General features: G+C 34.2%; 3 protein-coding genes and 1 pseudogene across 5 annotated transcripts; 2 read left to right on the top strand and 2 right to left on the bottom strand.

Moving 5' to 3' along the window:
• Positions 1-1,403: 1,403 nt before the first annotated feature.
• Positions 1,404-2,840, bottom strand: LOC114393530 (pentatricopeptide repeat-containing protein At5g66520-like). Its single transcript, XM_028354883.1, has one exon. The coding sequence runs from the start codon at positions 2,838-2,840 to the stop codon at positions 1,404-1,406; it is 1,437 nt and encodes a 478-aa protein (XP_028210684.1).
• Positions 2,841-5,186: 2,346 nt separating this feature from the next.
• Positions 5,187-9,013, top strand: LOC114392112 (NEP1-interacting protein-like 2). Of its 2 annotated transcripts, none has more exons than XM_028353148.1 (5): positions 5,187-5,493; positions 6,177-6,355; positions 6,566-6,649; positions 8,165-8,311; positions 8,623-9,013. In XM_028353148.1, exons 1-5 carry the CDS (start codon positions 5,394-5,396, stop codon positions 8,743-8,745), a joined length of 633 nt encoding a protein of 210 aa, XP_028208949.1. In that variant the 5' UTR covers positions 5,187-5,393; the 3' UTR covers positions 8,746-9,013. The 2 variants fall into 2 exon arrangements, with proteins under 2 accessions (XP_028208949.1, XP_028208948.1); XM_028353147.1 differs by having other exon boundaries at positions 5,189-5,493; positions 8,156-8,311; positions 8,623-9,007.
• A 468-nt stretch (positions 9,014-9,481) lies between these two features.
• LOC114392110 (ribulose-phosphate 3-epimerase, chloroplastic-like) lies at positions 9,482-13,691 on the bottom strand. 2 transcript variants are annotated; one of them, XM_028353146.1, is made up of 10 exons: positions 13,495-13,691; positions 12,779-12,893; positions 12,435-12,575; positions 12,242-12,355; positions 12,045-12,123; positions 10,974-11,083; positions 10,818-10,874; positions 10,392-10,461; positions 10,193-10,280; positions 9,482-9,825 (listed from the first exon to the last, which is right to left on the bottom strand). In XM_028353146.1, the coding sequence occupies exons 1-9, from the start codon at positions 13,599-13,601 to the stop codon at positions 10,231-10,233; spliced, it is 843 nt and encodes a 280-aa protein (XP_028208947.1). In that variant the 5' UTR covers positions 13,602-13,691; the 3' UTR covers positions 9,482-9,825; positions 10,193-10,230. The 2 variants fall into 2 exon arrangements, with proteins under 2 accessions (XP_028208947.1, XP_028208946.1); XM_028353145.1 differs by having other exon boundaries at positions 9,491-9,829.
• Positions 13,692-17,796: 4,105 nt separating this feature from the next.
• Positions 17,797-19,923, top strand: LOC114392596 (annotated as a pseudogene).
• The last annotated feature ends 1,761 nt before the right edge of the window (positions 19,924-21,684 follow it).

The raw sequence follows: 21,684 nt of genomic DNA, 5'->3' as shown, positions 1-21,684 counted from the left end.
CACTCATGGTGTCTCAATTAGGATAAAAGAAAATATTACTCAAATATATGTTTTGTCCCCTAACTTTTTTTTTGTTTTTAATTTAATTCCTTATGTCCACCTTCACCGATAACACAAGTCTAATGCCATTTGGATTAAATTAATGGAAGAGCAAACATATTACTAAAAAAATTCTTAATATGACCATTTTAGAACTTTTAGGGGGACTAATTTAGAAAAAAAAAAGTTTAGAGACTAAAAATATATCTTTGCCTATATAAAAAACATAAAATATAACCTAATACTATTTCCATCCTATATATAAAAAATAAAAAAATAATATTTTTTTTAGTCCTAATTATAAGATTGTAGAATTATTATATTGCTATATTTTCTTTTTGTCCTTAATTAATTATGAGATCTATTACTATTAGTGATATACTAATATTTTCCTATAAAAATGAGTATATTTATTGAGCTATCAATCAAATAAGATACACTTATGGGTTGAAAAATAACCATCTTTTGAATCATTTAATGTCACGGGAGTCTTGGAGTGAAATTAAAAACTATAACAAATTAATCAATCTAACAACTTTAATTGGTATTGATGAATTAAGTAATTGTTTATAAACGGATGCTAACCAATATCCTTATTCAAGAACAAAAGAGAAAAAAATATTTATAAACACTGATTATCAAGACTCTTGTTTATATAGGACGGAGGTAGTAAAATAAATAATGATAGTAATAAAAAAATAGACTACCCTGGAAGGGTAGAGCTTGTAAAATAAATAATGATAGTAATAATGATCTTCGCTTGCTTGACGCTTCCACCAAGCTAACCGCGACATGCATTTAGAACCCACTGCTGGACATCTCAAAGGAAAGCATGGAACACAAAGAATGATAGTCATAATCATAAAGGGTGTGTCTAGGATATCTCACACCTTATATATAAAACAGAATTCTAAAGTGAAGTTCCTAAAGCCAGAACAAGAGGAAAGTATTTTGATTAAAGAAACCGACGGCATAAAGAATGGCTCATCTGTTAATATTGAATGAAATAATTACAATAAGTCAATAACTGATTCGGTTTACTTGTTACAAGATATTCAGAGAAATGTAATATGTTAACTTATGTCCCATCTTAGTAGAATGTTAATGTTGTTGTCATGCCAGCGAGAATTCTGCGTCATTTTCAAAGACATGGCAAGAGAGAAGGAACACGCGTGGTTGTGACAAAATGATACAAGCATTCCTCCTCAGAATGCTTAATCAAAGTGATGGTATAGAATCACCATAGGAAACTAGTACTTGCGCTAGCAATTGCTACCAGCCACTCTGACAACCAGAAAATTCGAAAAAGATGCTGACAAATATAATTGTAGAACGAGGCAAATAGTAGGTTCTTCTTGCACTTCCTACACCTCAACATCCAAGAAAACAATTATCTCTCTGTCATAGCCTTCCAAATTGGCCTGCTTGGTGACGTCACGCAGGGTTTCATAGATAAAAGATGAATGTTTATGAGTCATGTCACCTGCTATAAAATTATGGACAACTCCATTAATTTGGATCCAACTTCTGCCCGGAGGCTTTTTCACACCCATCTCAATCATCTTCTGTCTCACTGTAATGACATCCTGCCACCTTTGACCAAAAGCATATATGTTTGACAAGAGCACAAGATAGCCCGCAGCTTGATCACCATTGAGCTCAGGTACTAACTTGTTTTCCACTTGTGATGCTAGCTCCGAATTCCTGTGAATTCGACAACCACCGAGAAGGGCACCCCATATCGCATCATTAGGATTTAAGGGCATAGTTTCAATAAGTCCTCGTGCTTCGTCTAATAATCCAGCGCGACTCAAGAGATCAACCATGCATCCGTAGTGTTCAATACTCGGGCTGATTCCCCAGGTATGCTTCATGGATGCAAAAATTTGGTGTCCTTCGTCTACAAACCCTGCATGGCTACAAGCACAAAGAACTCCAATGAAGGTTATTTCATCAGGCCTTACTCCATCTACTTTTACACCATCACTGAGCATAGTCTTAAACAGATCAAGGGCCTCCTTCCCGAGTCCCTGTTTCGCAAAAGCCATGATCATGCTAGTCCAAGATACGGTGCTTTTCCGAGGCATCTTGACAAACACTTGATAAGCTTCGTGAAGGATTCCACAACTAGCATACATGTGTATGAGTGCATTGTTCAAACGCACAGAGGGCTGCTGCCAGTTCCTCGCCACAAACCGCTGTTGAACATACCAATGAATCCATCTTCCCAACTTCAAATCCCCTAATTCAGCACACGCGGACAAAGCCGCCACCAACGCCACCTGATCCAACTCCACGCATGCTCTCCTCATCTCCCCAAACAACAACAAAGCCTGTCTGCTCTTCCCATTCCGAGCACACCCGGCAACCATGGTGGTCCAAGACACAACATTCCTGCACGGCATCACGTCAAAAACCCTCCTAGCCCCATCGAAATCGGCACACCTGACATACCCAGCAAGCATAGAATTCCAGCTAACAACACTTCTCTGCGGCATACCATCAAACACATGGCGCGCCCGCTCAACGCCACCGCGCCCAGCATAGAAAGTGATCAAACTCGTGTCCACAAAAACATTGGAGCAATACCCTTTTACCAAAACCGTGGCATGCACCTGTTCCCCTTCTTTTACCAACCCACCTCGCGCACACGCACTCAACAGAGACGAGTGCGTGAACCCATCAGGCTCAGCCTTAGAAGACACCATGTGAGTGTAACATTCCACGGCTTTCCAAGGCGTGTGGCTGCGGGCATAGCCTCTAATGACGTGGTTCCAAACGGTGGTTGTTGGGTTGTCCATTTTGGCGAAAAGATGGTGGGCATGTTGGAGATGGCCAGAGGCTATGTAGAAGGAGAGAAGCTTGGCGACGATGAAGTTCTTTTGAGAGAGGCCGTTGAGAAGTACTTGGGTGTGAATTTGAAGGAGGGTGCTTACGCTGTTGCAGTTCTGCAATAGGGACAACAAGTGCTCTTGAACAACTCTTTTGCCGCTTGCACGAACCAAAACTTTCATAAACATCGTACCTCAACAAAACCAAATAACGCATTGTTTTTTCTGCTGAATACTAAACTTGTGTTTTCGCGGGAATGGATGCTTATGTTTTTCCGTTTCTAGGTTCTCACATCCAAGCTCATTTAAGATCGACCTTGACTTAATTAATTCAATAAAATGCTTAAATTCATATCTTTTAAAACGAATAATTCTAAGAAACAAAGTTTTAAAAAAAACACACATAATTATGTTGTTAGACTCTTACGATAAGTCACTAAATTTTCAATATTACTTGAAAACGAAGACTAAAACTGTTAATGAAGAAAAGGTATAAAAATAAAAATAAAAAAGTTCAAAAATTTGTTTAGAAATGACATAGCTTTGGGTGTAACTAATACAATGCATGTTTGCTTGAAAGCTGAAACTATGGGGTTTATAAACATTGGGTGGAATGTGATTCCAAAGTTGTGGTAAAGTTTGTTGTTGACGAGTGGCGTGGAATCTCATCATCCTCACTGACCTATTGACAAGGCTATTTGATGATGGAAGGAGAAAGATTGGGACATTTATATGTGTGGTCCATGTGTTTAGGGGAGCTAATATGGTTGCGGATTGGTTAAAAGATGTAATCAGACTTCTTGTGTCTCGTAGGATTCTTGTTTAGTCTTCTTGGGCTTTTAGCCATCCTTATTAAAAAAAAATTGTTTAGAGACTAAAATAAATAAAAAAATTTGAAAAAGTTTAAGAAACCTTTTAATAAATATATTAAAAATATAAAAAAATTAAATATTACTACATAATGTATAAGTGGAGGAATTAATATGAAGATTTAGAATTTTTCTTTTGAAGTACTTATTTACGTCAAGTTATTTATCAATTTATAATATGATTACTTTGTTCAATAATATTCTTTTTTTATTAATATTTAAACCAATAATAATTAATCTTTTATTTTATTATACACCAAACTATTGCTGGAACAAATTATTTGGCACGAATTCTGAACTGAGAATAGTTTGAAGCTACCTCTGTAACATTAACATTAAGATTTGGTGCATGAATTTGTGCTTCGTTAAGTTGTTCATCTCCATTTCTGTTGCATTAGTGTGACATCTGTAAATTTAAATCCATTTATAGTATAAAAAAAACAGTTTGCCTTGTATTGATATAAGAATAAAAAATCGTGGTTATTTAAAACAAACATGCATGGTGGGGGGGGAATGAAAATTTAAGTTCATATTATAATTGCAATTCATTTTGCCTGGGGCAAAATAGTTGGCAAGTACTGAAAGAAAAGAGTATAAGTTGGAAGATCAAGATGCAAACCGGTGAGATCTTTATTTGGAAGAATAAACGTACGTGAGAACAAGGTGCAACCCAAATGCCCCCATGAACAATTATATGAAATACTACCATTTTAATTTGCAAAACCGATGGATATTGTACGGAGTATTATTTTTCCATAATAAGCTAAAGAAGTTAATCAAACACGAACCGAAAGTTAATAGGTGCTCAACTAATGGGGGTGTGAAGTGTGGACACAAATATTGTGGCAGGAGGTGTTGAAAATAATGATCATTTTTGGCATTGGATCTGATGATGGAGTACTGCTTATGAATAATTACGGCTGGGCCGTTTAGAGCCTATCATCACATCGTTCAATCCTAGAAGCAATTCAATTTCTGTGATAGCCATGCGTGTAAAATTTAAACATGAGGGGATTACAATTAATTATAGCATTAATTACAAAATTTAATACAAACTTTGGTTGGTACCAACCATCTCACAGACCCATGCCAATGACGTGACTTTGTTTTTCTTAGCCTCCTCCATAATTATATATACTGTAGGCAAATATAATACTAATTAGTGTTTTTAGAATATTAATTAAAAAATTAAAAAAAATATTTTTTACTAAAATATATTATTCATAATTTTATTTTATTTTAATTTTCATGATAAGTTCTTTTTCTTTTTAATTTTTGTTATTAATATTCTAAAAATACTAATTAACAAGAGAGTTGGAATATATGAATCATATGATATGGAATGAGAGTACTATCATATAATGTAACAAAGTAGTACTATTATTAATATATTTTAATAATATTTTCCTTGACATCAGTAAGTCCTATCATACCATCCAATCCCATCATTTTTGTTTTGATTGATCCATTCTAGCTAGCTTTCAATTCATTTTCTCCATTACCCCAAAATTTGGGCTCTTTCTTATCCTTTCTAATCTAATCCCACCATCATCTCATAACCAATAAACAACAAAAAGAACATCAGCAGCAGCCATGGCCCTGAAGTTTGCACCTTTCTGACACACCCAGGTTCTCCCAATTTGGGTTGGGCACCATGGAAACTGGAATAATCCAGGGACCTTGGGGATTTCGCTCTCTATCCAAATTCGTTTTATGCACCATTTCTGGGGCCCTTACCGTGTGTTTTGCCCTTGGTAATAATAATACCTTTTGATTTTATTTATTTTTTCCTTAAGGAAATAACTGTTTTCTATCAAATACTATCGTTAATTCTTTGTTTTTGATTAGTGGGGCGTCAATAAATCGATTCCCGTTGCCCTCAATTTAGAGCCTTTTGACTTTTGTTATACTATTTGTTTTTTATTATTAAGGTGTAATTCTCCAGGCTTGCTTGCTGTTAGGTAGAAAGTAGAAATATTAAATTGTATGCATAAATCAAATTTGTGCTGGGTTTTTTTTGCCCTGAACTGTTGGATTTTTTTATAAGACAAATTAGAGGCAGTTTTTTTAGGTAATTTTTGTGTTGTTTTTCTATTGGAATTGAAGTTTCACCTCGATAATCTCCGTAATAAATATTTACTTTAAAGGCCAGCATAGTTTTTTTTAGGCGAAACTATAATTCTGATCGGAGAACAAAGCTAAAAAAGCACGTAAGTGACTGTATTTTAAGCTTTGTACTTTTTAATGACCTGGATTGGTTTTGGTAGTGAGATTTATGGTTGGTGTGGTAGTTGTTGTTTACAAGGGTAGAGAATTTGAAGGGTGTAGATTGTTTGCCTGGCCAGTGGCCACTATTGTAGTGTTGCACAGGGTGTGCAGTTTGGTTTGGTTTGGTTTGGTTTCATTGGTCTCATATAATTGTGCTTTTTGGTTGCAGCTGGGGCCCTGACAGGAGCTATAGCTGGTGCTCTAGCAGCTAAGGCCACTAAGAGTGGTCTTCTCCGGGGAGTTTCATTGGGTGCCATTGCCGGCTCTATACTCTCTGTGGAGGTGTTGGAAGCTTCCCGTGCCTATTGGTGTATGGAGCAAACTGGCTCACGGAGTGCATCATCTATGGTTGGTAGTCATTCTCTTCTTGATTTTCCTTGGTCTCTTTGTGAGCAAAATGATTTGTAGTAACTTTCAAAATTATGAGGCACAATATGGTTTACCTTTTTAAGTTTCAAGCCTTGCACTTGTTTGTGCTAGCCTGTTATATGATTAGCCTTTATGAGTGGCAGTCTTTAATTCTTAGTTTTAAGCCAATATTTTAACATTGAAATCCAGGCAGATTTCATAGAGGAACTTGTTCGTGGGAGGCTTGTTGAGGAATCCCTTACACCTGCTATTTTAACTGCTTACAATTTGCAGGTAATTCTCCTTTTTCTCTTGCCCCACATTTGCCTTTTGAAAGCAATAGCTGTGTGCTTCAGTGGATGAATATAATAGTCTAGGGGGCTATCTTTGAGTTGGTAATACTAAGAGCTATTGCCTATTTGGTATGGCCAATTTGAGATGGACTTAACCTTTTAAGACTTATGAGTAATGCCACTTGTTTTTATATATTTTTCCTTTGCAATATGGAAGCTTGCAAAATGCCAGCTTTCTTTTTCTCCTCCCCTTGGGCATTGGCTAGTTTTATCAGCATATTTTCTATTCTTGAATTAGAAATGAGCCTCTTTTTATTTCAATTCACCTAAAATTGGTTTTTCTCAGTTTGATCAGCTTGTGGCAAGCTCATGTAACCTATATAACAATTGAAATCTGAAATTAAAGTTAAAAAAGGAGATTTAAACTATTCACTTTGTAAAAAAAGCCTCAAAACACTTGGAATGCAAATCAGAGTGCATCGATCTGCAGACATTTGATTATTTATCCAAACAAATATAGCACACATTAAGTCAAAAACAAAGATTTGACAGCAGAGAGCTGGTTTTTGTAAAGAAAATCATCCATTAAATTAAAAAGTACATTAATCAAATCAGGAATGGTACCATGGTTAAACCAGTCATCCTTTGAAGGATTTTGTATTTTATTTCTCTGAAAATTTCTCAATCAACAATTGTCTGTGGGATATCTAATTTGTTCATTCCAAATTTGCAATCAAAATTTATAATTCGTGGTCTTTGTTAGAGTTTCAGTCCTTAGTTGGACATCAACTACTTCCCCATTCAATGCAAAATACAAATCTTAAAATGCCCAATAATCCAAATTTGTACACACATGGACAAGATTCGAATCGTGAATTGTAGCATTTTGATAACTATGCAGCCATGTGGCTGTTTTAATGCAGCTGTTTAAGGTTGCACTGGCGATGTAATAGTTGTTTACAAAATAACTATATGCCGCTTATATAGTAGGAGAGACTATTTTCCACGCCAACTAATCACATGTGCATCCATAAGACTGTAACTAACTAAACGATCCATAACCAACCAAACTATGGTAATATCACTGCCATTGACGCTGCATGTGCACAGGATTATCTTTAATTTTTTAATGTTTTTTAACTAGCACATTTTAATTTTTATGCCTGCTATCAATTCATTCAATTGCTTTTGTATGTTAAAGGATTATCTTTACTTTTTAATGTTTTTTAACCTGCACATTTTGTGTAAATCTCTCTAGATTATTTTGACTCTTGTTGAATTTTGTAAACCCATATGTAGACCACTTTGATTTTTATTTTAAACAAGCATGGTTTGTAAAGCTTATTTACATATAGTGATGTAACTAATATGAACTTCTATAAATTTTTGCTGTGTTTATTGTTTAGAACTGTATCCTTAAGACACTTGTAAATTGTGTACTTGGACTACTTTATCACGCAGTCTGTTGGATAATATCTAGTTTTTGACGTATGATCATTTGTTTTAGTTTGAGCAGGTTGGCATTGCGAATACAGGCTATGTTGAGACTCATGATGTTCATGGCTTAGTTGCACCCAGAGGACTGTCAGGAGATTCATTGAAGAGGTTACCCCACCATATGATCTCAAAGGCAGAGAATACCTGCTGTGCAATATGTTTGCAGGTGATTATTCTTTTTTAACATATGTCCATCTCCTAATCCTTTTTCTGTTTCCTATGTGAAAATAATTAAAAAGAACAAAGAATATTCATAAGGAGGCTCTGGAAATACTAATATTAAAGCAGTAGGTAGGTATTATGTGCATAATTAACCAAGGAAGCCTCTAATTTTTCTTGCTTGTGAGGATATTAATGAGATTTAATGACCACAAAATGCATAACACTTCCTACAAGTCTTCATTATTCCCATTTGAGTTTTTTTTTTAATGAAACTGTTAATGTAATGATCTTAACATTGAGAAGTGAAATTTACAGGATATTGAAGTAGGGGAAATTGCAAGAAGCTTACCTCGCTGTCACCATACATTTCACTTGATATGTGTGGACAAATGGCTTGTCAAGAATGATTCTTGTCCTGTCTGCAGACAGAATGTATAACTTGTTCCTTGGGCAATTTGAGATTATCTTTATGGGCGGATGTATATGTTTTATTATTTGTTTCTTTACATACAAACTGAGATTACCATTAAGTTTTGTATAGTTGACATTGGCATTTTGTACTATTCTGCGATGTAATTGTTAAATAATACTATTTGGTATGAAAGCCAATGCCCAATAACAAATGTTTTGGGAGAAAAAAAAAAGAGAAAATGGTAAACTTTGAAAAGTATATGAATGAATGATTACAATTTTCTAATTATGTTAATTCCATGTACAATTTTGCGTATTATTTGCAAATATTAATCTAAGACTAATGCGCCAGAACAAAAAATTCAACCGTTGAAGAATTTAACAAATGAGATTGATTTTGCTGGCGTATGGATTTGTCATACAACGTTGTTGATGTTGTTCTTTACGAAGTGGTTTGTTTCAAAGTCTCTATCAAGCCAGCTAAGCCACCATTATGGTGAATTGGCAATGGTTGTTAAAAAGACTATAAAGTGGAATATTTAATAACCATTGATATAACATACGATTAACTTAGCGTGTAGGGCAATCAATAGTCCGCTGTTAGCATAAGAATTTGGCAGTATAGCAGTAAGATTGTCTTTTCCTCATTCTTCTAGACATCAATTTGCCACTTATCTCAAAAGTGTGAAAATTCACATAGGCACTCTGATTAAAGTTTGAAGTGAATTGGTCATTATTCATCTTTCAAGGGGTCCTTTCCTCATTGACATTGTTAGAACGAAACAAAATGGTATCAACTTTGAAAAAAAACAAAAGCATATAATGTATTTAGCTGGTTTTCTTCAAACCTTGTATTGATAGAAAGCTCAACTGCTTTACAATATGGGGGAATATAATTGACAGGTTACAAGGTGATACAGAGTAAAGGGCTTTATCTTGAATTAAACTTGTCCTGATACTCCAAAATATTATATACAAACTATGCATCACAGCAGCAGCCTTACTTGGATTGATTTCTTATAGTTAATTCCAGAGAGAAGCAAATTGCCAGTGGTGACAGAAGCCAGGCAACATAACGGTGCCCAATAGGCCACTAATTCATGAATACTGTCTGCCAGGTTCAAACAGAGTAAAACCCGCAGTGAGAATTAGATTGAGATCATGCTCAGAGCCAGGACAATACCTTCTACATTTTGTAATTCCAATGGAGCATTTTTAACACAACCAAATGTAAAATTTCTACTAGTATTGAGTAATTATCAGTCAGATACATGTGATGATTGAGCCACAAGCATAACTTAATTATATAATATAGTTGACTTTGAAACTGGCGCATAAGCAATGTCTGCCATTATTTTACTTGATTGTTTCTCATACTGGCAGTCAATTTTGCTTATATTCAACCACCCAATCAGTAAAACGATATGCCAAAATTTAATGGAGAAACCTCTATGGGGCAAAAAATACAGCTTACATTGGAGCGTACGGTGAATATGGAACCACACAGGCATTTCACACAGCAACTACTTCAGGTCTTTTGCTGGTTTTGATTCCTCTTATAGCTACAAGGGAGTTGAAGTCATTAAAATTATCAAAATCACATTGAATTTCAACACATTGCAATATATATATTATATATATATGTCAAATCACAAAAATATTTTTTCGGGTACCTTCGGCATAATCTTTAGCTCCAAAAACAGCAGAGCCAGCAACCAGTGCATTGGCTCCAGCCTCAATCACCTGTCAATCAAGATTATACTAAATTGGATCTTACAACTCAAATGGATCAATTCTATTACTATGCCTTGTTGAATGAATAAACAAGAATGAGATCCTAACTAATTATTTTTTAATTTCCTAATCTATCCAAAAACTGGAGCACTTCACCAAAATACAGCGGTATATATAAAGTTAAAGTGCATGAATGGATATGCATGTCACATCAGCTGTTTCCAAATATTTTATGTTGAGTTCACCCACTCAAAAAAAGGCAATCATTGAGCCCTATCAGTTTATGCTCAGCATGTAGAAGAAGACTTGTTACAGATCATTCTTAATTATAAATTGATAGAAGACATTGATTATGTATATGGCACCTTGTATGCATTTGCTGGACCAACTCCACCATCTACTTCAATCCATGGATTCACTCCCTGAAGAGAGAGAGAATGCAGATAGATATTATGTATGACATACAAGTTGGGGGGCAAAACAAAAAATAACAGACAGTAACACAGATCCAATCATCGTACCTTCTCCGCACACAATCTTCTCAAATCAGAAATTTTCTTTACTTGACTCTCAATAAAACTCTGGCCACCAAAGCCAGGGTTTACGGACATAATTAAGACCAAATCAACCACTGCAAAAACCATAACAGGATTAAAAGCTTTTATTTTCTCACTACCAAAACTTTTAAACAAGTAACTCAAATATTCAATAGATCTCAATATATTGTGAAAGAGATTGTTTTACTCTCTTTTACTTCCTTAATGAGGTAAAAAATGCCCATGCATTTCTCGTGAGTAATTAAAGTAAATAAAAATAAAGATCAAGAAAAAATAAGTTTTACTCCTCTAATTTGTTCATTATTTTAGCACTAAAGTTTTGAAACAAGAAATTAGCCCCTTGATTTTAATTTTAAAGTAAACTGTAAGTCTGTGATGACAACCTTAATAATATACTCCCTCTGTTCCTATTTATAAGAGTCAATTACTTACTTCATCAAAATTAAAGAAAATAGTTAATTTAGTTGGTAGCAATAAATTTGTTTTAAATTTATAACTTTTCAAAAATTATCCTTATCATTAATACTCCTCTCTTTTCTAATTGTTTGCCAATTCATTTTCTCTTTTCTTTTGATTAGAGGTATTTCTAGTCTAAAAATAATTAATGCAAGGAACATTATCGGTGGGGTCTTATAAAAAGGAACAAGCACTATTTCAAATTTGGGTCTTATAAATAGGAACGGAGGGAGTAACTAATATGTCTGACATTGCTATTAAAATTGCTGACTAAATCTTTGTCTTCTGTTGATAAATTATAACTTTCTTTTACAAGTATTGTCAAAACACAGAAATAGCTTCCTTTTTGTCACTTAAATAGCTCAACATATACTCTTTTATTAAAAAATAATGCAAACAAATAACAGAACTCTTAGTTAACTGACAGCTTTGGTAACTTTTCTATTCTAAACTAAGTACAGAGTCGGCTGGCATTGGTCCATGTAAAGCATACTGGGAACCCATGTCATAAATCACTAATGTTCTTATTGTATAATGAAAAGAAAAGTAGGCAAGCAAAAGGGAGTAAAAATGGCTCACCATCAAGGATATATTCTATTGCACTTAAGGGGGTACCGGGGTTTAAGACAACTCCAGCTTTAGCTCCCAGACTTTTCACCTAAAACAAGGGAACATAGATATATTAAGCTGAAAAATTATAACAGGAGAGGGGAAACATATTTCCAAGGAATAATTTCAACTGTCCAGTTCCTGTACAGTTCATAAGGAAATCTTACTTGATTAACTGTACGATGCAAATGGATGGTGGAAGATTGTTCACAATGAACACTGACTATATCAGCTCCTGCCTTAATAAAATCTGGTACCCTTTGTTCAGGCTCTACAATCATCTACAGTGTTTCAATAAAAGTCAGAAAAGAACTTAGATTCAAAATCAGATTAATTTAGTATTTGTATAAAGATGAATACCAGGTGTACATCCAAAGGAAGATCTGTCACAGGGCGCAATGCATCAACCACAAGAGGTCCAATTGTAATATTTGGAACAAAGCGACCATCCATTACATCAACGTGAATCCAATCACAACCAGCCAATTCCACTGCTTTCACCTAGACAAGATAACACAAACTACAACAATCATGATCGCTGATAATCAAAAAACATGCTAATAGTGCCTTGAAAACAAAAGGACAGATTTACTGGCAATCAGCAAACATGATAAAATGATTATGAAATATTACATATTGTATTAGCAAACCAAAACATATGAAACTGAAATACTGATTACAAAATGTAAAGCACGTTATAGAACCTGCTCTCCCAATTTTGAAAAGTTTGCAGAAAGAATGGACGGAGAGACAATGATATCGCTTTTTGAAAACTTGTCGACTCGAGATGTAGCCTTCACTGTGGTTGAAATTTTCCTCCTGAATTCACAGAACATGGAGTAACAAAAGAACATTAAAGCAGACTATATTATCCTTTTAAATACCCCGAGGCACAAATCTGCATAAATATGTACCAATCACATGAAAAGTAGTTTTAAAACTCAACATGAACACAAGGCCACAGACAAAAATACATGGAAATGCTGGCACATAGAATGAAGCTCTGAAGCTAACATTTTTAACCCTATGAATGAGATTCCCAAACCTCCATTATCAAATCCGATAGCAAAGACGCAAATCAAACAGAACCATCCAGGTTCAAAAACAGAATAACATGATGTCACAGTCCTCCCAAATGAAGATAACATGTACGAAAACCAGAAGACAATGCATGCATGATGGATGAAGTAAATCATATGACTTTTGAATTAGCTGATTGCAAGCTACCCAGAGATTGTTCTTTTGTTTCAATTTGAAAAAATGGTAGACAGACACCCATCATGACATAAAGGGGTCCCAGTGAGTGAATTCGATTTTCAATCTTTCAATCCAAAGTACAAGAGGTAAATTGATGTTTTGGGTATCCTTGATATGCTTCCGAATCGATCAAGTGATTGTAAGAAGAGGAATGAATGAATACCTGGAGAAAGTGAGGGAAGGAGTATGGGAAAGAGAGGTTTTGTGAAGGAAGAATCCATTGATCTGGGATTGGAGGGTCGATGAGCACAAGGAAGAGGTTGCAGCCATCTCCTTCTTCACTTCAATTCAAGTTTACCTCACCAATCCTATGCCTTGACAAAAGTGTGTGTGTGTGTGTGTACGATGTGGTGTGGTCTGAATTAATTTAGTTTTGTGATTTGTGATATGAAAATTGGAAAGTCGTGTGAATGACACGTGTTATGTGGTTTGGTAGGGATGTGCTTATCTGCAATGGTTGGCGCTCTGTCTCTCTAGCTGACCTCTCAGTTCAACACAGCTGCAAGGCCATTTTTGCCTTCAATTATTTAATTAGTACTGTCTTTTATGTATATAACTATACAATACAGTAGTAACTTATTATTACTGTCTCTTACCACAACTAAATACGTTTGTAAACAAAAATTGTACTCTCATATACGATTCTCACACCTTCTGAATTTTGCTTTACTTTTATTTTTATTTTCTTTATTATCATGTCTCAACCATACATACTCTAAATAAAATAATACAACTCGTGTGCAGATGTTTTGGCAAAGTTGGCTTGTAGTTTGAGCATTGCCCTTCTTGTGTGAGCAGCTTGTATCTTAGGAGTTGTCCCTCCTTCGATTATCTCTCTCAGTTTAGCTCCTTTTCTGGGCCTTTCGGTTCCTTTAATTAAAAATAAAGTGTTAATTATTAATTTCATCTTCTAACATAGCAGCCACTTTAGAACTTGTTTGATCTATTTTCATAAAAAGAAAAGAAAAGAAAATTGTGTTTGGTTTATGTTCTAATATAATTAATTTTGAAAGAATTGACGTAAACAAATTTTTTAAGGGAATTCATTTATGCTTATGAAGAACTGATTCGTGTTACTTAATGTGGCTATAAATAAATGCAGGAGAAAACCTTAGCTGTCATGTTAAAATCGTGTTACTTAACGGTGTGGGTAGGGCAAGCATTTCTCCACCACTAAAAATTATGTTATGGAGAAAACGAAATACTAAAATTTAGCCTTTGAAAGCAAAATATGACTTGCATTACATGCGTACTTATCTGAAACACGAAACAGCGGTAAAATAGAATTCAGTGTGCCAAAATTCATGGGATTAGGCTACTTTTATTATGCGTTTTGTTGTAAAATTCAAGATTCACATTAAATACTTTATTGATAGAACTGTCAGAATGTGTTTCAATTTATGCGTCAATTTAGCTTAACTGACTTGTAAGATGAGTTTGTTAAAAAAAAAAAACAAAAAGGAAGTATCCTGAATTATTTTGATTTGCTCCATCCAACCCACGAGTTGGAGCAGACTATCATGAGATGATTGAGTTCAACTTAGTTTTGTTCTTATTTTATTTTCTTCTCCTTTTTTCAATTATTGAATTACATTTTCAATGTAACCTAATTTCCTTTTGAATAACGAAAAGAGAACCTAACTCACATTCAGTCATTCACCACATACCTTCCATTTTACGTCAAATGCTGACAAAAATAACTTGATATTAATTCTACTTTTCATTTTTTTATCAGCAAATAAATTATACTGAATAGTAAATACAACAGACATTTAACTCAAAAGATTTATATAATTATATAAAGTTTTGTTATATTTACAAATCCTCGATCTATTTAATGAGATAATTCATGTTTATTTATCTTTATGTATAAAAAAAATTTAATTAATTCTACATGAATAAAATTAATTGCTGATTCAATGAATAAAAAAGATATTAGGTTTTCTATCCGAGGGAAAAAAAATAATACAAGAGGTATCTCAAATACATTTACAAAGACATATACAAACAAATATCTGCACCCAGCTGCCATTGGTTACTTTCTATTTATACCTTGTACAAGAGTATAAATAAATATAACAACGCTTCACCAAAATTACAGCCATCCTACAGAACCCTATCCCAATGGTAAAATTTTGCCCCACACACATAATGGCTGCCAGATCACAGTCCAACCCTATAAATATAATAACATCAGAAAAACTGCCAGCATTAAAGCATAACAACCAAACCGTTAACAGAGTGTAGTATTAGCCGAGATTTCCTGTGTTGATACTTGATGATGCTCTCAAGAGCTATAAGATTAATTTAGTGATATATATATATATATATAAAAGTTATGAATTTGATTTATTTTTTTTTAATCTCACATGGGTATTTCTACCATTCCAGCATCCATCACATTGTACTGATTCAGATTAAAACCGACCACATGTTTATTGCCACTATAAGATCATAGAAATGGCCACCGTTTATAAATATAAATGGAGTCTGAAACTTGCTACCCTACTACCCTGACCAGCGACTCCTGCCAAAACACATGTTTCTATCAGATTTCCTCCAAACAACCACAAATCAACCATTACAAACTAACCCGAGCCATTGTGTTTCCACCACCATATACTATCTCATACCCCAACAACCATCAGAATTCATAACGACAGAATTCAAAATAAAATAAATTGTCAAACAATTTTAACTTCATTTTTAAAGGTGTTATTTTAAAGTAAACCAAACAAACAAAAAATCAATCATAGCCTAAATTTGACTAAATGGATACTCTAACACATCCTCCTCATGATGAGGAAAGAAAAACAATTTTTAGGAAGTGTAAAATGTTAGTAATTATATATATATTTTTTATTTGATGGGTAAATCATGAGCTATATGTTGGACGTATTTTTTTACAAATTTTGGCATGTCAACCTAACCCAATCTATGACTTATCACAGTTAGATTATGTTGAGATTTTCAATCTAATGATAAAATGGATTCAATCCAGCTTAACCTATTTTTTAGTAAGTTGAGTTGACCTATTTTAACACCGGTAATTAACTAAGGAGTTTGGTGACTGCCTATTGCAAAAGCACAAAACAATTTCCAATGTGAAGTTCGAGACATCCTTCGTGTGCATTCAAGCGGATGGTAACTCATGCATGTATTTATTTAAGAATGAGATTTATTTTTATTAATGTTTGAGAGGTCGAACTTAAAGAATGGATACTCGACACGCAAAGACAATTCTCAATAGGGGAAGCTAGACAAAATAAACAATAATATGACAACTGCAAAGGAAGAACTCGATAGTCACCATTAACAAAGACTTCAACTTTCAAATCAATATTTGTAAGAGGTAAGCGAGGAAGAGGATTAAATGTATACTTGGAGGCATAGGATGTCTTATATACATGTAGAATGCACATGAAAAAATGATGATTAATATAATTTACAATTAAACTACGTGACATGACAAATTAACTAAGGTGCACGATGTGTGACATGTCGAAATCGATCTAGAGTTTATGCTAAAATGTACATTAATTTAAAAGGTCAGTTGAAGAGATAGTCTACTTTAATGCCACTTTTAGGTCTAAAATTATCTTTTTCCGATCGACTTGTAAGTCAATAGAGTGACAAAAGACGAAAATTGAAAATCAGTCTAAAACAATTAATAATATTTATTCTACAATATTACATTAGTACGACTATTTTTTAAAAACAATCTAGTTATTCATGTTGATTATGTTAATTTTATTTTTACAATGAACATCTTGGGCATGTAGCTTTCACACACACACAAAGTCCACTGGTCAAAAGTTGTTCTTAAGCTATCTGAACATATATTTACATGTCCAAATTGTGAAGTCGGTAATTTCATTTACGTGTTTTTAAGACATCCTAAAAATTAAGATATGTGAGTCGTGATGAGATCATTTTTTTTTTCAATTTTTAAATGAAAAAAAAAATCGGTTGAGGTTGCAATGAATGCGGCTTGCAAGTTGAAGGTGACGCAATGGAGCGTAAAAGGGTACCGCAGACAGTCCACTTACATTATCATCCATGGATTACCCATTTAATATTCATTTTTCTATTCATCACTTCATATTCATTTTTTGAGAAACACTAACATTATCAGAGAAAAAATAGTTTTTAATCTTTATGTTTTGTAAATGAAATATTTTAATCCTGACATTTTGTTCTAACTTTTTAAAGTAAGTATTTTTAGGTTTTTAGAATAAACACGGTTAAGTGCTAACATCTTTTTCCCATGTGACATTTATTTTGAAGGACTAAAAACACTGATTTTTTAAATTTTAGAAACTAAAATGTTCGATAATAAAACAAAAAAATTAAAATAATTTTTTTTTTTACAAAAATACAAGAATTAAAATCATATTTTTCCATATTATTATTTTCTTGAAAAAAAATTAATATGAGTACAACGTTGTTAAATTATAACGAAACAAATGACTGTCGATGGCATCTTTGGTTTGGTGTCATGGTGTGGGAGTGTGGCTAAAGCAAACTACTCCTCAGTCCTCACTCTGCTCCAACACTCACAGTCACTGCACTTGTTCTGATGAAGAAACTCTCACTCTTACCTTCGGATTTGGACACCAAATGTTCCTTCACCCTCTCTTTGATGAGTATGATGGGCTTCTTCGTCGCTTCCTTCGTCCTCTGCTCTGTGATTTTCTCAGTCTCCATTGTTCTTCGAGACCCTCCCTCAGATGCCGCCCTGCACGAACCCTCATCACTCACACCCCTCTTGCAAATCGCACAAACTCTACAAGGTACCTACCTTTTTCCTCATCCTTGCTTTCCTCGGTATAATAAAGGGTTAACTTTTTTCACCTTTTTATCCCACCCCATTTGTTAAAGTTACAAAATTTCATCCTCTTTTTACTTTGTAGATTTGGTCAATGAAACCTCTTGTAGATTTTGTCAATGAAACCTCTTGTAGATTTTGTCAATGAAACCTCTGATTCTGTTGAGCTGCAACAAGATAAACTGCTTGGTGGCCTTCTAGCTGATGGATTTGATGATGAAGAAACTTGTCTCAGCAGGTATCAGTCTGCCATGTATTATCACAAAGGGCTATCAGAAAAGCCTTCTTCGTACCTCATTTCTAGGTTAAGAAAATATGAAGCTCAGCACAAACAATGTGGACCTTACACTGAATCCTATAACAAAACAGTGGAACAACTTAGGTCTGGTGCTCAATTTACTGAGTCCTCAGAGTGTAAATATGTTCTGTGGATTTCATTTAGTGGATTAGGGAATAGGATTTTGACCCTAGCTTCTGCATTTCTCTATGCATTACTCACAAACCGTGTTCTAGTGGTTGACCCTGGAACGGATATGGTTGATCTCTTTTGTGAGCCATTTCCAGATTCTTCCTGGTTTCTCCCTAGTGATTTTCCTCTTAATGTTCAGTTTAATAATTTCAGTCAGAATTCTGACCAATGTTATGGGAAAATGCTGAAAAATAAAGCAGTTACTGATTCTACTGTTGCATCTTTTGTCTACCTTCATATAGCCCGTGATTATGATGACCATGATAAGCTTTTCTTCTGTGATGAAGAGCAACGTTTTCTCCGGAACGTGCCGTGGTTAATGATGAAAACTGATAACTACTTTGTACCTTATGTATTATTAATGCCATCTTTTGAGCAGGAACTGAATGATCTCTTCCCAAATAAGGAAACAGTTTTCCATTTCTTGGGTAGATATCTGCTCCACCCCACAAACAATGTGTGGGGACTTGTTGTCAGATACTATCAAGCTTATTTAGCTAAAGCTGATGAAAGAGTTGGCATACAAATTAGAGTGTTTGACACCAAACCTGGTCCGTTTCAACATGTAATGGATCAGATCTTAGCTTGTACTTAGAAGAAGAATATTCTGCCCGATGTTAACCATCAGCAGGATGCTACCAATTCATCAGGAATTCCCAAGTCAAGAGCGGTTTTGATGACATCCTTAAACTCTGGTTATTTTGAAAAGGTGAGAGACATTTACTGGGAATTTCCTACGGTGACGGGAGAAGCGGTTGGTGTTTACCAGCCGAGCCACGAAGGATACCAACAAACACAGAAGCAGATGCACAACCAAAAAGCTTGGGCAGAAATGTATCTGTTAAGCTTAACTGATGTGTTGGCTACTAGCTCATGGTCTACTTTTGGGTATGTGGCTCACGGGCTTGGAGGTTTAAAACTGCGGATTCTGTACAAACCTGAGAATAGAACGGTCCCAGATCCTCCCTGTCCATGTGCCATGTCAATGGAGCCATGTTTCCATGCTCCCCCCTTCTTTAACTGTAAGGCTAAGAGAGGAACTTACACAGGTGAACTTGTTCCATGTGAGGCACTGTGAGGATATGAGCTGGGGCATTAAGCTTGTGGACAGTGATAGTTATCGCTAGTTATGATGAATGCTATGTATGCTATTTTGAAAAACTCAGCTATGAAGTATTGCAAATTTTGTTGTAAAATAGAATGAGTTATTTCTTTTAGAATAGCTTTTCTGTTTTAGGGCTATTGAATGCATAGAAATGACTTGGATAAGCAGGTTTAAGAAATTAGCTTTACAATTCGAGTGGACCTCTAAATACTTCGAAAATCAACTTCATTATTCTTATGCAGGGATCAGTTCTTTCTTTGGCCTCAACTGGGATATCAATGAAATATTAATTGATCATCAATGTTTGAAAAGACGAAATATATAAATCTCTCTCTCTCTCTCTACTATTTTTCTTTTCTTTCCAAGGGGAAGGAAAACTATGCTTATTCTAACAACCAATTTGAATTAACAGTGTTATTTCTCCTCCTCTCCGATAAACTGCTAATGAAGTGATTACCTTCACATCATAGAGTGGAATTTAAATTGTAAAAAATTATGAAAAATGTGGAACTCAGATTAAGATTCTCAGCCCTGCTATGATTAAGGTGAACATAAAACCAAGATTTAAAAAAGAATGAAGAATAAACACCCACAGGTGTCATACAAAATAAAAATCACCTTAGGGGTGCGATCTTCATTGCTAAGCCCATCATCTAGCAGCTTCTTATAAGAAAAACTAGAATTAATACCGTGTAATGCCGGAGACATTATTTTGTAATGAATATTAACTTTTGTAAAATATATGATAGAAACATATAATGTCTTTAAACTTAACCAACAAACTATGCATTTCAGTAAATAATGCTAGATGATGTCTATTGTAAAATATAATGAAAAAAAAAGTATTTCAATACAGATTATTATCTGTAGTTGATAAAATTATAAAACAGATAGAGTTTAGATAATTTTCTGTCTACTGGATTTTGTCTAAACTTCACCATCCCAAATTTGGTTGTCATCTGCCATGAACTATGGATTCAAGCATGTAGCAATAGAGATGTTTGAAGTTTTTGCAACTGAGCTTGTTGTCCAACAGTTGAACCATGATGTTGTTTTTGAATCACAGAGATCAATGAAGATGTAGTTGCAACCATTTTTTTTTCATCCTTAAGAAAAAATATTACTTAATTGCTTAAAGACTTGTCTTATCCCATGTTGGAGGATAATGATCATTCTGTGGGCTTAAATTAAGCCCAACGTTTGATTTCACGAGGATATCCTTCCAAATGGACCATTTTAAATTAGATCAATCATGTTGTTAACAAGTTAATACAATATGCTTTTCCTATCAGTTGACAATGAATTACCATATTCATGTCACAGGTTAGTGGAAGTATACATAATTCATACGATAATGGGAGAGTAATGGAGAATCAAATTCAACATAGAAGGTCGCTATCACGGAAGAATATATCTTAATCTTAAGTGTTTACAAAAAGGTTGAGAAACACAAAGTTAGGAGGCACTTCTCCATCCTATCAAATTCGAATCATTTCTAATTCAAGTAAAAGAGATTAAAAGTGAAGTTTTTGGAAATTGCAAAGAAAGTAAGCAAGTGTATACGTTTCACCCGTGTTTTCTTATTGCATTCCAATTAGTTGACGTTTATCTTTTTTCCTTTTTGGTAAAAAAGAGGGGATTATCGACGTATTTAAACACGAAAATAAAATATCATATCATATCATCCACATATTGGAGAATGCTTCTGTACTTATTCACAAAATCTAATCGCTCACTAAACTAATTTCCAATCTGTTTACACGTGTGTCAATAATGAAAACAGCATGTATAGTTGTGTACTCTTTGGATATTTGGTAAATTAAAAGTAAATTACTATTTGCTTCATTTTGTAATTTTTTCTCTCAAATTTTAAAAAACACAAGTTAAAATAGAAATTTTCTGCCAAATAAATTTCAATTGCGATTGTGTGTTTTTGTGACAATAGTGAAGC

Source organism: Glycine soja, chromosome 17 (genome assembly GCF_004193775.1).
Source record: "Glycine soja cultivar W05 chromosome 17, ASM419377v2, whole genome shotgun sequence".
NCBI lineage: Eukaryota > Viridiplantae > Streptophyta > Magnoliopsida > Fabales > Fabaceae > Glycine > Glycine soja.
Note: the sequence above shows the minus strand (reverse complement) of the source record. Positions and strands in the feature narration are given on the sequence as shown.

Coding starts and splice junctions, on each gene's coding strand:
- LOC114393530 (XM_028354883.1), bottom strand. CDS start 2,840: ATGGACAACCCAACAACCACCGTTTGGAACCACGTCATTAGAGGCTAT.
- LOC114392112 (XM_028353147.1), top strand. CDS start 5,394: ATGGAAACTGGAATAATCCAGGGACCTTGGGGATTTCGCTCTCTATCC. Junction 5,494..6,176: donor TACCGTGTGTTTTGCCCTTG/GTAATAATAATA, acceptor TTTTGGTTGCAG/CTGGGGCCCTGACAGGAGCT. Junction 8,312..8,622: donor GCTGTGCAATATGTTTGCAG/GTGATTATTCTT, acceptor TGAAATTTACAG/GATATTGAAGTAGGGGAAAT.
- LOC114392110 (XM_028353146.1), bottom strand. CDS start 13,601: ATGGCTGCAACCTCTTCCTTGTGCTCATCGACCCTCCAATCCCAGATC. Junction 12,124..12,241: donor TGCATCGTACAGTTAATCAA/GTAAGATTTCCT, acceptor CCCTTGTTTTAG/GTGAAAAGTCTGGGAGCTAA. Junction 10,875..10,973: donor GAAGATTGTGTGCGGAGAAG/GTACGATGATTG, acceptor CTCTCTCTTCAG/GGAGTGAATCCATGGATTGA.